The 15,154-nt window shown below is 36.1% G+C and overlaps 1 protein-coding gene across 2 annotated transcripts in view; it reads left to right on the top strand.

The window, feature by feature from the left end:
• Positions 1 to 15,154, top strand: part of TNKS (tankyrase) — a 171,953-nt gene that overhangs the window by 115,668 nt on the left and 41,131 nt on the right. For both annotated transcript variants that reach the window (XM_024765070.1, XM_024765071.1), the window contains exons 10-11: positions 228 to 319; positions 412 to 490. In XM_024765070.1, coding sequence (XP_024620838.1) covers positions 228 to 319; positions 412 to 490 — 171 coding nt within the window. The remainder of the gene's footprint in view (positions 1 to 227; positions 320 to 411; positions 491 to 15,154) is intronic.

Raw genomic sequence — 15,154 nt, 5'->3', positions numbered from 1 at the left:
AGAAATGAAGTCTCTTACTGCTCAACTGAGAGCATAATTTCACCTTGGTTTAAAGGCTTATGTTTTATACTCCCAGTGTATTTAGAGGAATTTTGATCATCTCCATAATGTTAAAATATATGTTTTGAGATAACAGTGTTTTAAATAGTCAGCAGGTGCTATTCAATTCAGAAATCTATTTTTACATAGAAGTTTATTTTATTAACTTGGTTTTCTTTACTTTACAGCACTGTGCTGTGGCCTCCCTGCATCCCAAACGCAAACAAGTGACAGAATTGTTACTTAGAAAAGGAGCAAATGTTAATGAAAAAAATAAAGAGTAAGTGCAGTTGCAGAAGGAGTTGCTCAGTTCTTAAAGAGAAAGTGTGGTACAAGTTAGGAGATTACCTTTTCCTTTCCTCCTCTCCATAGTTTCATGACGCCCCTGCACGTTGCAGCAGAAAGGGCCCACAATGATGTCATGGAAGTTCTACATAAACATGGAGCAAAGGTAAGACTCATGCCTGAGATAAGGTGCCAACCTTGGCATTGAGTAGCTAGCTGCACTTAAGACTATTCCTATTCTCTCTGATTCTCCCGAAGAAATTAATCTTATAAAGGACTGTTAGCATGTATTTGAATTCATAGATTCTCCTTTAAAGCTGATTTAAATCTTGTTACTAATAGAGATAATTACCTGTGTTTTATATTGTACTTTACTATCATTCTTCTATAAAGCAATAAAGGTGGCTATGGTCTTATCATTTGAAATACATTTCAACTTTATATTGTTTCACCTTAATATTGGAATTGATGTATTTTGGTAGTCAACATCAATTACGGTTTATCAGAAAGTAATTTATGTAAATGATAGGTAAAATATTGCTACCTATTTTAAAGAACATTTGTTCCTTCAAACTGGTAATGATAATAATTTTCTCAAATAACCTTAATATAAAGAAATAAAATTTTAATAACAATTTTTATTGGCATTGTCTGAGTGACATTATCTGTAACTCCGTGACTCCATAAATTGCTTGAGGAAAATTTGCTTGAAGGGAAGCAAACTGGTTGTTTTTCGGAGGTACTTGAACTTGCAGATTTTTAAATCCTCAAGAGTGAATACTTTAAAGCAGGAGTCCCCAAAGTAGGGTGCAGACACTCCATGGAACATACAAGATGAGCCATTGGGTGTAGGAAAAAAATATTAGAATTTTGATTTATTAAAATAGTAATTTATTTACAAATGGAAAAGTTAAGATCTACAGTAAGTCCCCTACATACAAACAAGTTCTGTTCCGAGAGCATGTTCACAAGTCTAATTTGTTCTTAAGTCCAGCAGAGTTAGCCTAGGTACCCAACTAACACAATCGGCTGTATAGTGCTGTACTGTAATAGGTTTATAATCCTTTTCACACAAACAATACATAAAAAATAAAGAAAACACTTTTAATCCTACAGTACAGTACCTTGAAAAGCACAGTAGTACAGCACAGCAGCTGGCACTTCTTAGGTAGTACCAGCTACATCACCACTGCTTTTTATGCTTGCTTCCAGACATCCTGGGCTTGAAATAATGATACTGTACCACTGTACTCTATCCAGTACTGTAAAGTATACAAAAGCAGAACCACTTGTAGAGGATGCATTCATGTAAAAATGTATGCCAGACATGTGAACTAACTTACATGATTGGACATGGGAACGCACGTTCACTTCATTGAAAGTTCGCAACTTGAAGGTTTATATGTAGGGGACTTACTGTACTAATATTTCATACACAGATTGATGCTGGCACTCTCATTATGTCCGTGTGTCAGCCTGTCTGAGTCATGTCAGAGCCCAAGGTGTTTCGTGAGGAAGAACACGAGTTGTGTGTGGGGGGATTGACCGTGGTACACTCACTCGTCTGCTCACTTTCAGCACTTTGTGACACATTGCACTTTACATGAGTAGATTTATGGATATTATCCTAAATGGTAGAATCTTGATAAATATCGTTGTTGAAAATCAGAGGGAATGACCATGACAATCTTATAGCATAAAAAGCTTATCTGGCTATTTTATGAATCAGGATTTTCAGGTTGACGTACTTAGTTGTTGTGCCTTTTTTTTTTTTTTTTAATGAAAATAAGGAAGTTCAAAATTTGCTGATAGTTCTGTGGTGACAAATGACTATTACTTGTATGTAGGTACTTTTTTTTTTTTGAGAGAAACATAATCAGAACCTTAAAGGTGAAAGTTATATATTTTAGAGTGAATGAGAAAGTAACTGCTCTTTAAAAGGAACTTTAACAAATGAAGAGGACATTTTGAAAACAGATTTTTAGAAAATATCCACTGTTTTGTGATTTTGTTGCCAAAAAATTATGTGTATTTATCACCCATCTGTCATATCTATATAATTTAAAAACTGGGCAACAGGATTTTCTAACCTGTTTTAAAATTTTTGTTTTGTTTTTAAATTTGTGTTCAGGTAGTTTTTGAACCTATTAAAAATATTTTAATGCAACACCTCATAATAAGTTTGCAAGAATCAAGAAAAATGCAATTTTACTAGCAGAATTCAGTTAAAACCTTAGCATAATTAGTAAATTACATTAAAAATAAACATTGTGATTTAGAAGGCTTTGCTAACAATGCACTTTTTCCAGGGGCACTACATATCTATGTGAAATCTTTTTAGCTAATCTAGCCAATGGAACCAACTATTGAAAATGAACTTAGAATCAGACCCTCAAATCTACAACATAATTTTTATAAGATTTTTTAAAGTTTCTTTTAATTGAGCCAAATGATATTTTGTACGACTAATAATTTTTAAATTTTTTAAATTTTTAATTGTTTTACCTCTTTCCCATCCTTTGTAATTTTTTTGTATAAGTTTTATATATATTTATTATGTATTAGTTTAGCCCTGCTTGGTTATAATTTACAAATGTACATAAATGTATATTGAGACGGTTCTTAAAACATTTTTTTATTCCTAAGGTGCATGATCCAAAAAAATTTGTATATCCTTGCTTTAAAAGGACGGTTGATGTTTTTAATTAAACAGGATGAGCTGGAATGAAAGGAACAGAGTTCTACAGATTTATTACCTATTTTCAGGGTACAACTACTGCACTGTTGCATAAATAATGTCTTGTTGTTCTATCAAACAAAATAATAAGCTAAGTAGGCTTTCTGCTACACTTAAGAACATGGTATGTTTATCATTTACCTATTTTTTTAAATATCTTATGGCATTTATAATGTTCTTGAATAACCATTAATAATGCCCTTCATTTTGGGCAAGTATCTCTTTGTTGTCTCCCACGAGTCATTTTATTTCCTGAAGGTTCAGTGAGAAATAACATTATTTTATATAACCTATCCTAGTCAGCATTACTCTAGGTCTGTGGTTCTAAATCTTTTTTCTGCCCTTCATGTTCACAGTACATTCTCATCAGTAACATCACAATTTATCAGTGGGTCATGTATACTTTTAACCACCCTGCTAGTGATGTAGAATGCCTTTTAGACTAGTATATCTTCCCTAGTCCTTCCACTTCAGTTCAACAAAATTGAGAATTCCTGTGACTAGGCACTTTAAATGGGAAAAAAAGTCATATTTAATCAGGATTAGGAACCAATAGATAGAAATTTCCATCCTCCCCTTCACTCATTTCCTGGTCCCAAGGCAAACTGCTATCCCTCAGGGCTAGTTTATCTGGTGACTAATGCATTGGTAAAAGCTCACTATAAAGACCCAACTTAGCTACTGTTGAGCCCTAATGTTTGCTTGCCTAGTGTTCTTTCTGGGCAACTTGTGGTTCCAATTTGATGTTTGAACGACTCATTGTTTCCATTTGATTCTAAAAGCACCTTCTGAACAAGTAGCCCCACTCCCAAATTAGGATTCAGCCCTCGTAGGCTGCTTCTACCATTCTGCTGTCTTCCCCTCCTCATGATGAACCTAGTTCTCAAGCTAAGACTACTAAATCAGAAAAGGCAGAGAATTTGGTAGGGAGATCTAATACCATTAACTAACTTGTCTTACTTAGACAAATAGAACTTAGTAATATTTATATAAGCCAAAGCATTCTTTTGTGTAAAACTTGGTAATAAATACAAAGTACAGGTTCACTCAACAAGTTAAGCATGTTGTGTATGTAACATAGACAGATATAGTTTTCAGTTTAGAATCTTCCACTTTCTAGTTTTATGACCGTGAACTTAATTTCTCTGAACCTCAGTTGACTCATTGGTGGTATGTGGGTATTAATACCTCCCCTACAAGGGTGTTTTTTTGTTTGTTTTGTTTTTTTGGTAAAAATTGAATGAGCTTATATATATATGTATGTTGTATAGTACCTGGCACACAAACAATACTTTGATTGCTAGTAAGTATGAGCATTGTATTTTTTTCTATATGTGTCTTTTCAAACTTACATACTATATATTTCCTTTAATTATCTACATTTTATTTAAGAGATGTATATAATCCCTTTATAATTTGTTTTGATCCACTAGCTCAACATTGAGTTGTAAAATGATAAAGATTGTCAGCTGGATACTATGGGAAATAGTTTGGAAGTTAAAGCAGTTACCAAACTTGAAGCTAATCCTGAACCAATTTAGGGGCATCAGTAATGAAAAAGGAAGAGAAAGACGAAAGCCATTTGGAAAGACTAATTGGGTGCTGGAATAGACTTAGAAAATGGTGGTAGTTGGAAATGAATTGGGTGCTGGAATAAACTTAGAAAGTGGTGGTACAATTAAGGAAGTAAGAAAGCTAGAAAGAAATACTGGTGTCCTATGTCTTGGTAATGATTTTGTACTTGGAGTTAATATGATAGAGGGACATTAAATAAAACTAGTGGTTGGAAATACAGCACTAGAGTATGAAAGAGAGCTTAGGATTAGAAAGATCTATTGGGAAGCCATTGACATAGTGATCATACATTGTGGGAATGAGGAAGGTTCCTGGTAGAGAATATGGAGAGATGAGTTGAGAGTCAAGGAATAACCTTTGAGGATTACTCATGTTTGTGGAACAGTAGTGGGAAGGGGAACTGAAAGGCTTATCATGGTGTCTGTTGAGTGCAACGGAGTGTGAAGAAGGAACAGGTGATTAGTGCTGCAGAGAGAAACCAAGGTAGACGATCCATTTAACTTGGCAATTTTCACATAAGGGCCTTGGTAGCTTTTGAAGGAGGTGTTCCAAAGATATAGAGGTAGAAAATTGTATCAGTTAGGGTCTTGGCAATAAATAGCACACTCAGAGTGGGTAATTTGAGGAAAGTTTAATAAAGGAGTTATATACAAAGGTGTGGGCAAGGTTTAGGAAATCAGCAATGGATGAGGTAGTACCAGCAGCAAGTGGGAGCTATCATCATCCTGGGCCTGAAGGGGCAAGGAACAGGGAAGCTATATAGAGCAGGCCACCTGACAGCATCTGTAGCCTTTGATAAAGGCTATATCTAATCCATACTCCTCACTCTTCTCCTTCCCACCAGTCCCCTTGTCATTACTTCCCACTGGCCAAATACAGCGAAAAGTTAAGACCAAAAGAGCCCATTGATGTGATCCATACACGTGATTTTCCCAGGACACAGAGCACGGTGGAGGGTGGATGTGGGTCCAGGGAGGCAAGCAGGCAATATTTAGCAAAAGGACAGAAAACAAATGACTCTTAAGGAAAGGATGGTTATAAGAAAATGGGGTTATTAACCAACTTATCTGAGAAATCCACTTTTATAGGAGTAAACTTCTGTATCTTAAAAAATTAATAATTATCTCTACCAACCCCTGCTTCGCAAGATTACTATAAGGCCTAAATGGGAAAGACATGAAGATTTTATCCTTTTTTCTTTATTATTGTTAATGTACCCTGGCATTCTGCATTCTGTTGCTACTGCCTTGTTTGCTATCATTATTAAGTACAACCTAAGCCCCAGTTGCATACGGTATTATTAATACAGCAGATACAAAAGGTTTAATTCAGAAGTGCTTTCTTTTCATACATGAAAGCACTGCTATTTTGTCATTAGTGAGCATCTGTTAAATGTGTGAAACATGAAAACTTTTTTTTGATGTTCGTATGTCTTAATTTGACAGATTTATTTATAATGTATGTAAGAAGAAATTGTGTCAACAGTCATTGGCATTAAATGGGCTTATTTCTCATATTGAGAGTGATCAAGACCTTTGCTCACTTTGGAGAAATGTGTTAGCTTATTTTAAGGATTTTATTAATGCTCTTCTAGAGGTGGATTGATAAGCAGATTCTATTAGGCTAAAGGTGTTAAAGTGCTTTTAAGGATATAGATCCAAAGTAGCTTTTATAGTTCAAATAATATCTGAAGTTTGATCATATCAAAATAAAGTCCAAAGGGGCCAGTGTCTCAGAGACATTTTAGTTACTGTTCAGTTAGATTGACTGACTCTAGATTAGACATAAGTAGAAATCTGTTTTATACTTATTTATATACATGCCTGCTTGTTACTTCTATGAGATAACCATGTGGTTAATCCCAAAGAAATAATCTGCAGGAATTCTAGCTGAGATTCTCAAAAGGCTGGAACAACAAGTTTTGAAACTGTTATCTTGGCTGCCATTCTCTCTCTGTGTCTGTCTCTCTTTCTCTTTCTGAGATTGTGTGGCTTTCTTTTCTCTGCTTGTCTTTGTTCATCTGCTTCATTCTTCTTTTTATAGACTATATTTTTCTGTTTTACTTCTCTATGGCCCAAATATGGTCTTTTCAGCCCCTACTTTATAAGCCTTTGGCTTAAAAATATACCATCTGCAGCTGCCATCTCTCCCAAGTCTCAGGGATGAGAAAGGGAGCGTATGAATAAGACTTCAGTTTGTTTAGCACAGCCATGGGATTGGCACCTCGAGTCTAATCAGCTGTGCTCTCTGCAACTTATTTCTCTGACAGTTAGGGCATGTGGGCAAGGTAAGTACCCCTTTAAGAAAGCGAAGAAAGTATGCACCATTATAATATAATATACCTCTTTTCAGAGAACTTGATTGTTCCTTTTAAAATTCCATGTGAATATTGAAGGTTTACAAATAATAAATAATACTCAAATTTGGCTAGTAAACATTAATCTAGTTTCATGTTTCTCAAATTTAATTTTTCTCAAATTAAAATTTAACTTCTTAGATTCCATACTCTGGTGGGTTCATAACACATTAAAGGATTAAAAACCTATTAGAGTAAAATATTGATTACTGTAGCAGAATTCTAGCTACGAATTAAATTTTTGCTTATTTTGTTCATTTCATTCCTCACAGGAGATACTTTTAACTGTGTATATCCCACTGTGGATAACAATGGCCTGTAAATATCTGTAAAAACGTAAATTATACTTTTATTATAGATAAAGTGAATCAGTTTTTTTCAATATTAAACAATTCTATCAACACAGGCATTTAACTTTTTTCCCTCCAGATTTCTAGAGAAAGAAGAAATGCATGGTTTTTGGTTAGAGAATAGTTTGATAGTCTCTAATGTTTGTTCAGTATACAGAGTAGTATGTTGAAAACAGTATTCTTTATCATAAGAATTTACTAATTTGTCATTCTTTTGAGCCCTCCATTTACCAACCATTTTCAAACAACCGGTGTACAAAGTATTGCACTTGTTACTATGAGGTATATAGGAAGTTTGAATTTGATAAAGATTCTTATCTTAAGGGACTTAAAATCTAAAAATAGTCTTGTCTAACACAGTCTACTTGAATACCTGTTATACGGGTTGGAAAGTACAGGTAGATTGCTATTCAGAGGAGAGACCAATTACTTGTTAGTGGTGGCAGGCTAGGGGAAAGAATGGAGAAATTCCATGAAGAAGATAGAATTTAAGCTAGGAATGTCCAAGAATTAGATATATAGAAATAGACAAAATACAAAGAATACATTTTAAATAATGACTCAATCTGAAAAGCAAAGGAGTTTTTTAGTCAGAAGTTATGATTAGTTAGTTCAGTAGGTGGAGTAATAGGTAGTCCATGGGGGATGGTGAAAATCTGAAAAGATATGCTGGAACAAGATCTTGCTGGTCTCAGCTGGAGAGCTTTGGTTTGTTCTCATGGTACTTGGAGAGCCACTGGAAATTTTGAATAGGCAGATGGCATGAACAAATCCTGCTTCAGGAAGATAGATAACATCCTAGGAAACTACTTTCTCTTAGAAAACCAATTACAGAAATGTAGACTCAAGGTATATGTATAACAGTTGGCAATCATTTAGCAGTATTCAACAAAGTTAGCTTTTTAAGATTTTTATAAAAAGGGATGATGTCGAGTAATGTTTCTTACCTTCAAGCTAAAAATATTACAGTATGCCTGCCACCTACCTGTTCCCTAGGTTGTAGTCTCTGTCTACCAGGGCATAGACCTGTTTCAGATTCCTGTCTTCATCCCTCTTTTGTAGACTTTATTAATGCCTGTTAATTTTTTTTAACTGTTGTTTGCTTTTAATTCCAAAGTATCCTGATTTGGGCAGAAAAAAAAAATTGTCACTCTAGCTAAAATAATATAGAGACTGTTTTCAACTCTCAGATTACTCGAAATCAGGTTTAGTTTGGGATGTACACATGTTCATAGTTAACGTAAAATTATAATGTGAGTCTACATGCCTAAGTACAGAAATGTCACAGAACAATTGATGATGAATTACTAAATGAGTGATGTGGACAATGATAGCTGAAGTTTAAGCAAGAGATGAACTGAGCCTCATGGTTAGCTGTTGAGACTAGGCTGTTCACAATGATTTTTGAAAGACTCCCCTTAACCATTTCCTTATGGTCTGCTTGCTGGTTTCCAAAACTGTTTTTGGCATTTTTTTAATCATAATTTTATGTCCTATACATTTCAGGTCACATACCGTTGTGGTTTTATATCATTTTATCAAATTATCCTCTTTAGGAAAGTCATTCTTACTATTCAAATAGAAATAAAGATACATACCTCAGCTTGTTATCTCCAGATACCAAAAAAAAAGAATGTTTTTCTTTAAAACTGCCAGACATCTGTTATTCTTCTCACACCTTCTGAATTTGTATCTTAAGCCAGTTCTAACCATTAATTACCACAGTTGAGGTGTAACACATTAAATATAACATTTTTCTTATTTGAGGCAGTTTCTGTACTTTAGAGAAAACAGATCTCTTTAGTGCTGAATGCTAAGCGTCTTTGAAGACATCCTCTGTCATATCCTTGTGGTGGAGATTGGGATAGAGGAAAATAAAACTGTGTCTTAAAAAAGACTTCATCAGTCCCAACATTCCTGAATTTCTTCAGTAAGTGTGCTGGTAATTCCAAATAATACATATATATTAAGAATTAAAGTTGTATCCATTTAAAATATGAAGAATAATGCTTCTGTATATAAAATCAATCTGTCAAATAAATTTTTTAGGTTGAAAACAAAACTCATGGACAGCAATGCATATATATACCTGTATAACTTGAAAGTTCCTAGAAGATTCCTTGTGAGCGGCAATGTCATTTATTTGGTTAGCTCAGTTTGAATGACCATTTAGGCACTTAATTATATGTATAATACTAGACTGTATATTTGTTTTGTCTCTCTGTTTTTTTAAGAGTTTGACTCGTATATAAAGAATATTTTGAATGTTGTTGAGCCTAAGTATTTTGCCTGAGTGAAGAATTATCACAGTGTGAGTCACAGTCATCAAAGCCAAGAGGACAAAGAACAGTGTTGTGTCAAGAGATATTCTAGCTTCTGGACTATATTCTGTACTTGAGTTGGCCCTTTTTTTTCAGTGTTTCCAGTATTGATTTTATGGATGACCTGCACAGGTCATTTAATCTTTTCCTGTTATTTCTCCACCAATAGAGTGAATTATTGTCATTTACCATTTATGTAACTTACAGAATGGTGGAGATTAGAGTAATAAATCCAAACTTAGGAGAACTCCCTTTAAACAATGAGAGTTCCCTACAATTCTCTGGCATCACAACAAAATAAAATTACACTGGCTCCAATATATCACCCTTCTTCACTGTGAAACTGAACTAGAGCAGCAGCACAAATCCTGCCAGGTGACTCATTTAAAAAATCGGGGGACGGGGACTGATCTCTAGTCATATCGCATAGTTACTGCTGCCCTCCAGGAATAAATTTACCACACACATTCTGTACTTCTGTGCCTTGAACCGCTTCAGAATATTTGGAGGAGAAAATGAGATTGCCCACTTTATAGAGAGCCCTGATTCTAACCCATGACTGACAAACAAATAAAGGTAGAACCTTAAGGGTGTTGATCAAGTTAGATATGAGAGGGAGTTAGGGACCTTGATTTTTCTTTTTTCAATTTTGAGTCAATTTAAAGATCTGTAATGACTCAAGCAGAGAGTCGATTTCCCATCCAGTAATCACTTTTCAGTAAATGTGTTCTTAAAAGTCCACATAGTAAATATTTTAGGCTTTGTGGGCCAAGAGACAAAATAGAGGATTTTAGGTAGGTACTTATATAGCCATTTAAAATGTAACCATTTAAAAATGTAAAAACCATTCTTAGCTTGCAGGCCACACAAAACCAGTAAGTTGGAGCTGGCCCGCAGATCAAAGCTTATCAAGGCCTTCCGTAGAGCTCTGTTTTGTTCAGATAGAGAAGCTTGAGGGTCTGAGACAGTTCTGATGATCTCATCTCGTCCTTACTAGTGCCTGGTAAAGGCATGGGCCCACAAACCATCTCTGGCCCCAACCATAAAGAGAGGTTCGCTGAGAAAGCTTTCTTCTCTTTTAAAATAGATGTCGGCAACTTCCCTTTTGTCCTTGGGTAAGACTGCCTGGCACTGGTGGAGCGCAGCTGCCGCAGTCATCTTATGACCTGAGACGGGAAAGCCCGGAGCCCTGAGACCAGGGAATTGGAGAAATTTCTGACATTTGCTTCTAGAGAGGAATAATTCTTCTTCACAAAAACCCTTATAGAATATCTGTTTAATATTTCCCTATTATTGATTGTCGTTCTTTCTAAGTGGGTTGTACAAAGTCTCACCAAATTTTTCTAGCTTCTTTTTTTTATTAAGTTTTTTTTTTTTTTGATGTGGACCATTCTTTAAGAGTCTTTATTGAATTTGTTACAGTATTGCTTCTGTTTTATGTTTTGGTTTTTTGGCCACGAGGCATGTGGGATCTTAGCTCCCCAACCAGGGATTGAACCTGCACCCCCTGCATTGGAAGGCGAGGTCTTAACCGCTGGACCCCCAGGGAAGTCCCTCTAGTTTCTTTATTCTACTTATTTCCATGGAATGAGTGCTTCTATTACATTATTCGCTGATACTTTTCTATGACTTCTTGTAGTGCTTCAGCCTTGTTGTCTGATGAAGCACTCCATGGATATTCTTTTGTTGCTATGAAACTATTTAGAATTTGAGGGAAGAATTATTTCATAAAGAAAAATATATACATTTACTAAAGCAAAGAATTTTGTGTTACACTGGTCTCTCCTGTACTTTAGGGTAGAGGGAAGAGTTACATTTAAGGTTAAGTCATAGTCTCTGCTTTTAAATAGCTTACAGTTTACATGTAGCATCTAATATTAGCAAGTGCTTAGTAAATGGTAGTTGCATCCCTTCCTTATATTAGTGAGTAGTGGTTTTGCTCAGTATTTCACTCCATGAGTGCATGTCCCAGAATGAGTAAGAGGTGGAAGAAGTGAATCTGCAGTGTTCTGTATTGCGCTCAGTTCCACCATGCATATTAATAGAGAGAACTGCTTCTTACACATAGTGTGTTGTTAATGTTTAAAAATACTGTCTGTACTTTGTCTGGTGTTCAGTTGATCTGCTTAGACACTGGAAGTGAAACTGGCTGGTGTTGGATTTACTGAGAAACTTTACATCTGTCTCTACCATCGCATTGCTAAGGCATCTTAAAGGATAATCTTGACCAAAGACAAATTTTACCTTTCACGATGACTTTAGAAACTAACACCTTTAGAAAATGGGGCTCCAGGGTAATCTAATAAAGCTGGAGCATAGCAGGCCTATCAGATTATGAAGAAAAAATATAGTGGGAAGAGAAGTGGGAGAGGTGATATCAAAGTAAATGACAGATGGTCTTCAGTGACACGCTGAGGGATTCAAGTTTATGTGAAGGCACTGAAGAGTCACTGAGTTTGGGGTGAGGAATAACTTGGTAAGATCTGTATTTCAGAGTAGTAGTTCTGAAACCATGTTCCCATGATTTAATGAGCCGGATTATAGATTTCCATCACTATAATTGAATAATTTAGTGGGTGTCTTATCCAATTTCCAGAAAAATGTTAATGATTAGAATGTTCTTAAAGTTCTTCTCCTGTGATGAGGACATAACAGAAATATTCACAGAAAAATTCAAGAAGTTTAGTTTGACCACTTGTGTTTTCCATCAATACATGCTAATGGCTGTGCTTTTATGTTGTTTATGTATAAACAGTCATTTTTCTGCTGGCAAATGTGATATAATTAAATTTGTCAGCATTTCATGGTGAATCTTGTGAACACCATTAAGAATTTATTGGCTCTCTCTTGTGAGAACACCAGAATCACAACTAGCTGCTGGACAGTCATTGATAGGAAGATGCTGGAACTCACCAAAAAAGATACCCCGAATACAAGAGAAAGGAGAAGCCACAATGAGATGGTAGGAGGGGCACAATCGCAGTAAAATCAAGTCCTGTAACTGCTGGGTGGGTGACTCACAGACTGGAGAACACTTATACCACAGAAGGCCACCCACTGGAGTGAAGGTTCTGAGCCCCACGTCAGGCTTCCCAACCTGGGGGTCTGGCAAGAGGAGGAGGAATTCCTAGAGAATCAGACTTTGAAGGCTAGTGGGATTTGATTGCAGGACTTCAACAGGACTGGGGGAAACAGAGACTCCACTCTTGGAGGGCACACACAAAGTAGTGTGGGCATCGGGATCCAGGGGAAGGAGCAGTGACCCCAGGGGAAACTGAACCAGACCTACCTGCTGTTGGAGGGTCTCCCACAGAGGTGGGGGGTGGCTGTGGCTCACCGTGGGGACAAGGACACTGGCAGCAGAAGTTCTGAGAAGTACTCCTTGACAGGAGCTCTCCCAGAATCCACCATTAGCCCCACCAAAGAGCCCAGGTAGGCTCCAGTGTTGGGTTCCCTCAGGCCAAAAACCAACAGGGAGGGAAAGCCAGCCCCACCCATCAGCAGTCAAGCAGATTAAAGTTTTACTGAGCTCTGCCCACCAGAGCAACAGCCAGCTCTACCCACCACCAGTCCCTCCCATCAGGAAACCTGCACAAGCCTCTTAGAAGGAACACTCCCAAACTCATTCTATGAGGCCACCATTACCCTGATACCAAAACCAGACAAAGATACTACAAAAAAAGAAAATTAAAGACAAATATCACTCATGAATATAGATGCAAAAATCCTCAACAAAATACTAGCAAACAGAATCCAACAACACATTAAAAGGATCATACACCATGATCAAGTGGGATTTATCCCAGAGATGCAAGGATTCTTCAGTATATGCAAATCATTGTGATACACCATATTAATAAACTGAAGAATAAAAACCATATGATCATCTCAATAGATGCAGAAAAAAGCTTTTGACACAATTCAACACCCATTTATGATAAAAACTCTCCAGAAAGTGGGCATAGAGGGAACCTACCTCAACATAATAAAGGCCATATATGACAAACCCACAGCAAACATCATTCTCAGTGGTGAAAAACTGAAAGCATTTCCTCTAAGATCAGGGACAAGACAAGGATGTCCACTCTCACCACTATTATTCAACATAGTTTTGGAAGTCCTAGCCATCAGAGAAGAAAATCAAGAAAAAGAAGTAAAAGGAATACATATTGGAAAAGAAGAAGTAAATCTGTCACTGTTTGCAGATGACATGATACTATACAGAGAGAATCCTAAAGATGCCACCAGAAAACTATTACAGCTCATCAATGAATTTGGTAAAGTTGCAGGATACAAAATTAATGCACAGAAATCTCTTGCATTCCTATACACTAATGGTGAAAAATCTGAAAGAGAAATTAAGGAAACACTCCCATTTACCATTGCAACAAAAAGAATAAAATACCTAGGAATAAACTTACCTAGGGAGACAAAAGACGTGTATGCAGAAAACTATAAGACACTGCTGAAAGAAATTAAACATGATACCAACAGATGGAGAGATACACCATGTTCTTGGATTGGAAGAATCAATATTGTGAAAATGACTATACTACCCAAAGCAATCTACAGATTCAATGCAATCCCTATCAAATTACCAATGGCATTTTTTACGGAACTAGAACAAAAAATCTTAAAATTTGTATGGAGACACAAAAGACCCCGAATAGCCAAAGCAGTCTTGAGGGAAAACAACGGAGCTGAAGGAATCAGACTCCCTGACTTCACACTATACTACAGTGTTACAGTAATCAAGACAATATGGTACTGGCACAAAAACAGAAAAGTAGGTCAATGGAACAAGATAGAAAGCCCAGAGATAAACCCACACACCTATGGTCAACTAATCTATGACAAAGGAGGCAAGGATATACAATGGAGAAAAGGCAGTCTCTTCAATAAGTGGTGCTGGGAAAACTGGACAGCTACATGTAAAAGAATGAAATTAGAACACCATACACAAAAATAAACTCAAAATGGGTTAGAGACCTAATGTAAGACTGGACACTATAAAACTCTTAGAGGATAGCATAGGAAGAACACTCTTTGACATAAATCACATCAAGATCTTTTTTGATCCACCTCCTAGAGTAATGGAAATAAAAACAAAAATAAACAAATGTGACCTAATGAAACTTGAAAGCTTTTGCACTGCAAAGGAGACCATAAACAAGACGAAAAGACAACCCTCAGAATGGGAGAAAATATTTGCAAACGAATCAACAGACAAAGGATGAATATCCGAAATATATAAACAGCTCATGCAGCTCAATATTAAAAAAACAAACAACCCAATCCAAAAATGGGCAGAAGACCTAAATAGACATTTCTCCAAAGGAGACATACAGATGGCCATGAAGCACATGAAAAGCTGCTCAACATCACTAATTATTAGAGAAATGCAAATCAAAACTACGAGTATCACCTCACACCAGTTAGAATGGCATCATCAGAAAATCTACAAACAACAAATGCTGGAGAGGGTGTGGAG

This window comes from Neophocaena asiaeorientalis, unplaced genomic scaffold (genome assembly GCF_003031525.2).
Source record: "Neophocaena asiaeorientalis asiaeorientalis breed wild unplaced genomic scaffold, Neophocaena_asiaeorientalis_V1.1 scaffold14, whole genome shotgun sequence".
Lineage (NCBI taxonomy): Eukaryota > Metazoa > Chordata > Mammalia > Artiodactyla > Phocoenidae > Neophocaena > Neophocaena asiaeorientalis.
This window is presented reverse-complemented; position numbering and strand designations above follow the sequence as displayed.